The 10679-nt window shown below is 45.1% G+C and overlaps 1 protein-coding gene across 17 annotated transcripts; it reads right to left on the bottom strand.

The window, feature by feature from the left end:
* Positions 1 to 1257: 1257 nt before the first annotated feature.
* Positions 1258 to 10450, bottom strand: LOC119319391. 17 transcript variants are annotated; one of them, XR_005154467.1, is made up of 5 exons: positions 9201 to 10450; positions 7505 to 7588; positions 2065 to 5669; positions 1720 to 1797; positions 1258 to 1643 (listed from the first exon to the last, which is right to left on the bottom strand). XR_005154467.1 is itself a non-coding variant. In XM_037593875.1 (2 exons), the coding sequence occupies exons 1-2, from the start codon at positions 10411 to 10413 to the stop codon at positions 7572 to 7574; spliced, it is 1230 nt and encodes a 409-aa protein (XP_037449772.1). In that variant the 5' UTR covers positions 10414 to 10450; the 3' UTR covers positions 7197 to 7571. The 17 variants fall into 17 exon arrangements, 1 of the variants encoding a protein (XP_037449772.1); XR_005154468.1 differs by having other exon boundaries at positions 1258 to 1797; positions 2065 to 2161; positions 5029 to 5669; XR_005154466.1 differs by having other exon boundaries at positions 1258 to 2161; positions 5029 to 5079; positions 5266 to 5669.
* Between the last annotated feature and the right edge of the window lie 229 nt (positions 10451 to 10679).

Here is a 10679-nt window from a genome sequence, read left to right as displayed (position 1 = left end):
ATTGATCGGCAAAGTGGTACCTACGGTCGTTTCTGTGTGGCCACATGATGCGATGTATGTGCACCAGCTTTAGGCGGTAGTGAAGGTTGTGAAGCAGCGGTGGCTTCATTTCGAGACTGGCAAGTGAGCCCATCGTACGGAGGTCAGTTTTGCACCAAAGGTCACGATTTCGCAATCTTTTGGTTCGCGGGCGACAACAATCTGCATCTCTGTGAGGCGGCCCTTTGCTTAACCAAGAGGCTAGTGTCGTGGTCCGGTGTTGCCGGTGAGGACGGCGGAGCAAGAGGCAGCGCATGGTGGTGTCATCTGATGTAGATCTACCACCGGCTGCCACTTGTGAGCATGGTGTGTGGCTGCCGGAGCGTCTCGAATTGGGATTTTGGCAGTTCCAGTGAACTTCTTCCCTGATCGACTCCGCTGCATAAGTAATGGCTTTTATGGTGAGCGTCTCTTGTCATGACCCGAATGCATGCTTTTGCAGGTATGGTCATCATTCGCGTGATTTCTCATACCAGGGACGTGCACGTACGTAGCTGTTGTTATCACAAAATTTGGAGGACGTTTCAAGAGGACTTCTATATGGCGGTGCTTCTTGTGTAACTGGTCTCAAAATCCAAGGCGAAAAATCCTAGGTCTAACTTTAGTTGGACATACCTGACAATGGTGATGTTTTTGTATCATTGCTTTGTTGGAGGCATTGCTTAGAGTTTGCTCGGACTTGATCTTCAAAGTGAAATTCCACAATCTCGCATTGAGTGGTTTGCTCGGGCAACGACGGCGCTTACACGCCATCTCTTTTTTCTTGAAGATGTTGCTTTGGAGAACCTTTATCGTAGTCCTTGTATTTTCAAGAGATGTTTGGTGTCAATGGTGTTGTATTTTCTCAACCGTTGTTTGATCACTTCGTGTCTTTTTTTCCCCCTTTTCTTTGTCTGGGCATAGCTTCAGTCGGTATGACTTTGTTCTTTGTAGGCATGATTCTTTTTGTAAGTGAGTTGGCGTTGAATGTGTGCATCTACTAATGGAGAAGCAGCTACACTCCAACAAAAGTTTTATGTGATGTTTTCTGCGCAACTCTGGTCTGCCAGCGTGCGTCTTTTATCAACTAAACAACACCAATTTTGTAGCTGCCTTAGAAATAACAAATTATTGATTTTATAATAAATGCATACATGATATCAGACGCTTCATACGCACCATCTCTAGGTATTTCTCATATCCAGGTTGCTATTCACACAATTGTTGCTAATTTTGAAAGGAACGAATGATATGACTGACTTCCAACTCATGGAGTAAAAAGGATAATTGCCAGTTCTAGCTTTCAGTTTACATTTGTGTAACAGCAAGACCTCATCTCCTCATTCATCAAGAGTATTACAGTTACAATTTTTTTTGAAAAAAAAAGAGTATTACGTACTCCCTCCGTAAAGAAATATAAAAGCATTTAGATCACCAAAGTGGTGATCTAAACACTCTTGCATTTCTTTAGAGGGAGTACATATTAGCAAAAAGAAGGGGTGGTGTGGAACTAAACCAAAAGCAGCAGCTAACATTTCCCTTGAACGTTCTTGATCTCTGATTGTTGATAACTCTCAGCAGATTGTCTTCACTTTAAATCGTTCGTTCATACCGTTTGCAAGAGCCTGCAATGAAATTCACAGATTGTTTCTCATTACCAACCTGACACCTTGAACCATCTCAAAGAAAAATCCTGATAACCTCGACCCTTCCAATTGGTGGTGGCCTCCGGGGTAATTCTTCTCCATGACAGCACCTAGGGCTAGCTGCCCTCTCCGACTAGAGAGTTTTCGGTTCACAAAGGTTAGATTGCATGGCATGCGGAAAGAAGGAAATAATGCACACTAAAGTTTTTAGGCTACGTACACTTGAGCACATAGGCACAACAAAATTTGAAAAAATATCAGTAAGCCAGGAGGGAACAATCATGAAAAAGGAGCAACTTTCTAGCAGCATCAGAGATTAGAAAATAGAGCAACTTTCCAGATATGTACATTCATTAAGACATTTCAGGTCACATGCCTTATTTAGCTAACATGCGCTCACCTTCATCAATCCACAAGATCTCAGATGCTTGCAGGGCAAGTTACGGAGTACATACTCTTGCCATGCCAAGCAACCAAGGATTCAACATCAACCCTGCCTACAAGAAATCCAAAATCATGTGGATACAGATCTTGCATGTATCACAAGGTACATGAAAAAAAATCCAAAAAAACCGGTTTCAAGGAAACAGAAAATTCCTTGACTTAATTGTGTCCAAAAAAACCGACATGAATGTAAAAACGGTATTAAATCAACAAAACAATGGGGAAAAAACTAAGTTAGCTAGCTTAACCAATCCGAGGAGACAATTATTTGTGTTTCATATTCTTAGAGCAAGTCGGACAAAATTCTGAAAACATTATATTGTAGAAATTGAACTGGTAGAAATCCATACAAAGAAAGTTGGCTAACCGAATTTAATCTTCCAAACAGAATTACAGGCATGGACATTAGTGAGTGCGTTCGTATTTGTAATTTTCTAGATAGTGTTCTGGGGGAGAACATAAAAACTAATCTAGAAACCAATCAATCTTCTACAGTGAGAGTATAAAATTTGCATAGCCCACTGACTCAGTTTACAGGAGGTATTCACCTAAAATACTGATAATAACTGCATACTTCTAAACTGAATAGTAGCAACATAACCAACAATTAATAATGCAGTCCAGTGATTGGGTATGTTAACTTGCAACATCCTTATGTAAAAGTAGTCAGCCAAAATGATTAATTGAAATTCCAATTAATCACTGAAGAAACGAAGGGATTAAATACAAAAAAAACATGTCTTAAATGAAAGGATCTGGTTGGAGTCATAAAGTGTGCTAGATTGTATTATCTTCAAATCTACATAGAACAGATTAGTAAATTGAAATAGTAAGGAAGTAGTCTAATTCAATTTCTTCTTTCATCGCATACACATTCTTTCTTCAGCCCCAGTGCATGTAGCTCCCGCTTGCGCAGGGTCTGGGGAAGGGTCCGACCACTTTGGGTCTATTGTACGCAGCCTTTCCCTACATTTCTGTAAGAGGCTGTTTCCAGGACTTGAACCCGTGACCTCATGGTCACAAGGCAGCAGCTTTACCACTGCGCTAAGGCTCCCCTTCTCATCGCATACACATTCAATCAAGTAAAAATAAAAAAATACAAGACAAATTCTTGACCAAAGAATCCATGGAAAGAAGGAAAAATGACACAAGAATAGACTGTAATAAAAAATAAAAGAACTAAAATAAAAAGGGAGTCCAGATATCCAACCAGGGGAAATCTGTGTTTCCCCTCGCGTCGCTCCCTAGGCGACAACCCTAGCGCCCCCAGCTCCGGTCTCTCCCATTCGCTGCCACTGCTGCCGGCCTCCACCATGGTGGCAGCATGCCCTACTACCAAAGGTGCTGGGGAGTTCTTTCTCTCGTTGGTAGGCTCTGGTGGTCGGCCCGCGGTTTGGTGTGGCATTGCTCGGACTAGCGCGTGCAGAGCAGCGGCCCCGGGACGAGCTCGCCAGACGGCCACATGCGAGGGAGGCGGAAGCTCAGGTGATGGTCAGGGTGGTGCACTTCGGCGCCCATGCTCGGCTGCGGGTGGTTGACTATCCTAGCCACAAGGGTGGTGTGGCAGTCCAGTCGACCCTCGCCGAACCTAGGCTCCCATGCCCGGATCTGCCCTAGGAGGTTGTGTGGGCTGTGTGGCGGCAGCCAGGGAGGGGTCGCTGATGATGCTCTGGATCTGCCCTTTGTCTCCTGGATCGGCCAGGCGCAGTCTGTCGCCATAGCAGGCTGCAGGAGTGGTCTTGCTTTAGACCTGGAGAGTTGCGGTGTACATGGAAGCTCGAGTGGCGGCTCCGGATGCGATGGTTGTTTCGCAGTGTCGAGGGTCCCCCGGGCGGCAGGGCACCAACGCTGGTTGTTGTTGGTGACAACATGTCGGCGCCCATGGTGTCGTTCCTTGGTGTGCCGTGGACGGAAGATGGCAGCGTAGCAGAACTCACACATGGGTGGTTCGGGGATGGCCACGACAGTTCAAGTTATTGCATTGGTTTGTCACTAAGTTGGTTGTTGTCGGCGACAAGTTGTTTGGGTTCCATAGCTATTGTTGTGTTGAAGATGGCCGGCGACAAGTGTATGGTGAACTCCAGGGGAAAGCCTGGCACTTACTTCTAACAATGCCAGCGACAACGGCGTCCTCAACGTTGTTCTCCTCCTTGGAGATGTCGTCGTGGAGCCCCTTCACCTCCCTCGTCATTTGGATCTCGAGCTCTTTGAGTGAAAACTCAAGCTCTAACTAGGCCCCGAGCGGGTGTCGGCGGCGTTCGCATCACTTCCCCCTTGGGGCATCACCTTTGGAGGTCCGGTCTTCTACCAGATGACAATGGTTGAGGTTGTCACACGGCTTTGGCGTCAACTAGGCAAGTGCACAGCCTCGGGGCCGGTGTGGAGGCTGAAGCGGTGGCTCCGGAGATCGCCTTTGTGATGTATGGTATTGAGTCTGGTCATTGGGCTGGCAGAGTCGTCGACTCATTTGGTATGTGATCACTTGGATGGCAAAGTCATCGACTCGTTTGGTGTGTGGACAATTGTGATGGTTTGTAAGCCGGAGTGGTGGCTCCAGGTTGTGTTGTTGGGTGTCGATTATGGTTGCTTGGATGGTAGAAAAGTCGGCTCGCTTGGGTACAGCCTCGGGGCTGGTTTGCATGGCTCAATTGTACCGGTTTACAGCAAATTTTCCTTATAAGCTGGCCAATTTTCCTTATAAGCAGCCAATTTTCCTCTTCTATATGAAAAGGCAGAGCTCCCGCCGGTTGCTCCAAAAAAGGTCAAAAATGTAGATTGAAAAAACTAGCGAATCTTCCATGCTTAAACATCCCGCAATATCCTTCAAAAGAGAAAAAAAATGAAACTTCAAAACAGGGAGGAAGGCACTGAAAATGGGTCCAGCACAAAAAGGGAAAAGAATAAAAGAGCAATGGCTGACCGGTAAAACCACAGTGCAAGATCCCGCCTCATTAAACGGCACACTGTGCATCTGCCAAATAACCAATGTTGTTAAAAAAAGGCAGCACAAAATAGCAGGCAATGAAAAAAGGCAGCTCAAAATATCAGACAAAATATCAGGCAATAACATGTTTTACTGGTGTTCTATTACCACATAGTGAGGACTGATAAAATCTAAATTAGAATGTCCGTGGTAGTGCCTCCCTCCCCTACTCACCTAGTTTTCTTACCACCTAGTGCTTACCTGCCCCCTGTTCTCCGATTCAACTAGTATGATCAAGTGCTGATAATAGAACAAAATCAAAATGAAAAAAGAATTTTAGTAGCTTTGAGATTGCAGTTAGACGAAATTTGGAACAGCTGGTCATGTGAATCAAAACATAGTGGGATTGTTTTACTTACATTCAACTATTGACTTTTTTTCTCCGGTTTTCATATAGGAGATGAATTTAAAACTCTGTATCATGTCAAATCATCAACATATGACTGCAATTGATGAAGTTCCATATGATTCATGGTGATGCATATTACGCCTGGCTTAAACATGCTAAGGAAACAATTCGAAAAGTATATACCTGGTTGCTGAAGAAAACCTATTGATCAACTGAATCATGTGACCACCTGCATCAAGCACAAAGGAAATAAAGATTTGTACTGAACAAAATTCTGATTTCTATTTCCATTCCGCAAAATGTACACAATTTTGATCTGTGCCGCTAGCCGACAAAATAACAAGAACTTCAGATTTCTAGCTACGTGAGTAAAACATCTCTCCGAAAAAGAAAAGGAAAAACATTCTCTTGCACATCATGGCTTCCTTTAACAATTTTACTGCGGATAGTCTTAGACACACTAACAATGCCGTGGGTCCCTGCGCACTACCATAGCAATCACAGGACAACATCGGACACCATATTAAGGTCTTTAGCTAAAATGCAGTCATAACTAAAGTAGCAAGTCTGTTTCATTCTAATCTTTTAATAGCAAAACTATAAATGGCTAGCATTTATGAACGAAAGATTGCTGCACAAAGCAGGAAAATATTTAGATGGATATATGGGCTTGATTCACCATCGTCCATCATTGTGGATGTGGTTTTTGTTGCCTTGATCTCCATGAAAGGGGCTGAAACCGATGGTTACACGCCATGAGCCCCCTTCCGTCATGACAAGGAAAGGACAGAGCGCAGAGTTGGGAAGAGAGGGGCAGCATTATTATTCACCATGAGGTGTAGGCTTTGACCACTCGCTTGGTTCTTACTGTGGAAAGGAGCACCCGGCTGCCGTGCAGGCCCAACAGTGGCTATGGCCCAGCGGCAGGCACTAGGCAGCTTAATCAGAGAAGAGTAGGGTGGGAAAGAAAAGTACGGAACAGCTCTCCATCGACCCGAAGCATGCTGATGCATGACAAAAAAGGAGAGGGTTGTGCGGGAAAGCAAAGGTAAATAAGGTAACCTAAAAACCGACGTGACTTGGACACTGGGGATATGACCTATTGGATAAGAGCCCAACAACAGTGTATGTCTTTCGGCACTGCAGGGTGCACGACGCTCCTACCAACCACAACAATGTGCCTCACGGCTGATCAATGGGACAATGGACGAAAAGCCTATGTGAAAAAGAGGAAGGGCCGTGTTGGAAACAAAGTCAAGCCCCAGAACACACGACGCGATGAAACCCAGCTGCTGCCAACGGGACCAACGAGAACAGAGACCCAGCTAGTAGAGAAGTAGCGACTTAGTGACCAAAGTCCATGAGCTTCGATGAAAACGAGCGGCCAGTAGCGATAAACAAGCAAATACCAGATTAAATAACCCACGATCGCCCATCACTAGGTAGCTCTCCCAGCCCAAGTGTAGGGCCATTTGTAGAAAGTAATACATTCGTATTATACTGCATGTAGTGAGATTGCATAAACATGTTGAGAGTATACATCCCATCCTTAACTGTACCAAACTAGTTAACGACCTATCTAGGAAGAAGACTACTTTTCGTCCCTCGACTATTGACTCGTTTAATTTACGCCCCCACCCCCAACCCCTCAGAAAAAAAAAAACTCAAACTACCCACAACTTGCACCATCAGCCCTAGGGAAAAAGTGGAGACAGTGCCCAGTATGGCTTCAGAATTCACAAGAAATGAGGTCATATCTCCTACAAGCGGCAGCCAGTACCAACCACCACATAGACATATTGTTTCCACACAAAAAGAAAGAATACATGAACCAGGTATAGCGCAGCATCAGGATTGTTGTGACATTAGTCATAAGGTATTATATTTATATAGGCAGAACAGTTGACTGAGTTGAACAAGCAAATAAAGAGACAAAGTGATAAGGCTCTCTCTCTAGCACAGCTAACAACAGGGTGCCCCCCTTATTATGAGTCAACCATCTCATTGCATTAACCAAGTCAAAAGAAAAATGCAGAGTTGCAGAAGATGCAGAATTGGTTATACCCCGCAGCTGTGGTGGCTCAACGGCTGGAACAGTACGCTGTGGTGGCTCAGTGACTGGAACAGTACTTCATGCTCGAACAGTACCTGTGCAACAACCAATCTCCATTAGTGACGAGTGCATGAGCCATAGCTCAAAAAGATCAGAAAAAAATAACTTCACCACTATGAAATTAATGACTGAACCTCTGAAGTCAGGTCACTCTAGCATTATTAGGAAAATAGCTGAACAAACTCATGTTTGAACATCTAATTTGGGTTTAACCCATCCTCAAATTGCTGAAGTATGAAATGATCCAAACAGTACCACATTCTTTTCAAGTAATGTCGCATTTTCAGGTTGTTCTGAAATGACCAATTCCCAAGTATGATCAAACATAATAATGAGTTATCTATTTGAACCTTCTGAAGCTGTTAACAATACTCTCAAACATTTGAAGTACTGCAAGTAGCAGCTGTATAATCCTCACAGCCTTGTCTTTTTCGTAAAAAGAATCACCTTGACATCCACACAAAATTCCAAGAAGCGTTATAATATTGTTTTTTGGGGGTGGGGGGAGGGGGGGAGGGTGATTCTTGCAATTGAATGATCAGATTCTTGTGAGCAACTTGCTAGCCTGCCTTTCTTTCAGGGCAAAAGGTAGAACAAGCGTGAATAATATCACATGGGAAGTTTGGTCCTCTTCACAAGGCCAAACGACAAATGAAACAAACTACACAAAAAATGTCAAGATGACAGAATAGAATGCACACCTCAATTTAGGGGCACATCATAGATGACACCTACACTGTTGATCATTGGCATTTTCATGCAAGCTAACAGGCATACAGACAAATTTGTCCTTAAAAAATGATAATGTGTGATTGCCAAATCAGACACGGGTAATCCAGTCCAAAACACAAGTATGAAACTACAAAGAGGTGAGTAAAACAAGGACACAAGTTTCACTGATTTAACAAATAACAATTGATTATCAGCCACACAAATATAAATTTTTAAGCTTTCAGCGAAATACTCAGTCAACATGTTAAAATAGGGAGGACGAGGACGGGCTAAACATGAATAACATGCTAAGCATTGTCAGCAGCATGACCCTGAAGCAAGCTAAGGTCTGCTTGAGTAACTACTAGTAATACAATATCGAGAGCTGGGCAAAAGAATGCTATATATAATGGTATCTTTATTTTATATTGCCGATAGAAAATCCTTAGCTACAATGAAAAATGTGTAAACAGAAGCAATGGCGCCCCCTTAAGAGCATCGCATACTTAAAAGTAAGGTGCAATATTTTTTCCATGAAGGTGCCTTTGACTACACTTATGTTAAGCAAATCAACCAATTTCCACAATGATTTTATAATTTTTTTGTACGGTGCAAGAACCAATTGTAAGGACAGAGAACCAAATCTAGGTTCCTGGCGTGGGCACACAGCACACCATGAGGTTCCTTGCAATGAGTTTGTATAGAATGTGTGCAAACCTTCGCACAACTGATATGATCAAACAAATGGTCAAAATAGTCCACTATTTTTCAGGACAAATACCGTTCAGTTATATTAAAAAAATTGATTTTGTCAATGAGGAAGAAAAAGATAACTAAGTTGTTAGCAAACATTTCAAAGCACAATAAGGACACTCCTACAACCATATACAAATAGGTTGATTCAGCTACTTCTGTGATATAAAGATAAACAATTACCTGCAGTGAAGAAATCTGCAAACGGATGATATGAATTCTCCAAAAAACTTTGATTAATTTTCCTGGACTGCATTGACTCAAGTTCAACAATGAAGGTATGGGGTCCTGAACAGCAAGACACCTTTATAAAAAGCGCATGAGCATCCTCTGAGTACCCCACTATAGCTTCCTTCCCTGTCCTGATACCTGAACAGCAAGGCACCGATATAAGATCCGCACCTGCATCCTCTGAGTACCCCACTATAGCTTCCTTCCTTGCCTTGATCTGATGTGTAAGATCAATGATCTTGTGGAAGACAACAATCTTCTGCAGCAGCCATGTGTGAATACCCTGACTACTGACCTCGCGTTTCCACATTTTCAAGCTCAGATACGAAAATACTGCGACGCCAACACCGCCATCCTCTCCCCTGATGATCCGGCTGTTGATAGAGTTGATGTCCACACGGGAAGGCCCCTCGGTCACAGCTAGTGTCTGGGTATGCAGATCGAACTCGAGTATGCCGTTGTCATGCCCATACAACCACCAATAAAGGACATTGCCGACATGGGTACAGGGGAAATGGACGTCAATCAGACCGTCGCATGGTTCTGTGGTGAAGACAAGATTGCTCCACATGCCGGTCTCGGAGGAGTAGACCCAGGCTATGGCTGGGTGGTTCTCTCTGGTGCCTACCAGGACCACCTTAAAGGGGCTCGAATGGCAGTCTCCGTGCACGTGGCCCTGGTCGTCGCCGGCGGCGCAGACCACAGCTCCACCAAAGACATACCGTTCCAAATACAGCGGAATTGCCACGCACAGGCGGTCGCCGTTGACGGGGTCGAACACAAGGAGCGCACGACGAAACGTGCTGATGAAGAGGACACGTCCATGGCGGCACCCGAGCAGACCCCAGAAATCGATCTCGTCGCCGGGCCGCAGCGAGAAGCGCTCCCGCGGGATGCGGTCGGGAGCGTCGAGGAGGGAGGTGAACACCAGCTCCCGGCCTTGCTGCCCGAAGACGCCGAGGATGGGGGGCTGCCGGTGGTGGGCGACGAAGCGGCGGTGGAAGGCGGGCGCGGCGGCGAGGCGCTCCCATTGCTTGGCGACGAGGGAGGCGCGGAGGAGCGAGGAGGGCAGCGGGGCGACGCGGAGGAGGATCTCGCCGAGGAGGTTCTCGTCCTCCAGAGGCGGCGCCGACGCCGACGGCGGACCGCGGCGGCGGAGCGCCATCTCGTCGCCGTCCCAGTGGATGTGGGCTAGGGTTAGGGTTTGGTTGAAACGGAAATGGGGAGTGGGGATGCGCAGGAGAAGAAGGAAGGAAGGAAAAGCCCAGTGGATACTTGGGCCGGCCCATTTTACTACGTGCTTGTCCGATCTCCAGCACCAGCCCAGTTCGGAATCGGATCCCGTCACGTGCCAACATGTCTCCCTGTACTTTTTCTCAAAAAAAAAACATGTCTCCCTCTACTTACTTAATAAATATCGAACCATATACT

Source organism: Triticum dicoccoides, chromosome 6A (assembly GCF_002162155.2).
Source record: "Triticum dicoccoides isolate Atlit2015 ecotype Zavitan chromosome 6A, WEW_v2.0, whole genome shotgun sequence".
Lineage (NCBI taxonomy): Eukaryota > Viridiplantae > Streptophyta > Magnoliopsida > Poales > Poaceae > Triticum > Triticum dicoccoides.
The sequence above is the reverse complement of the archived record's forward strand: the minus strand, read 5'-3'. Positions and strand labels throughout refer to the sequence as shown.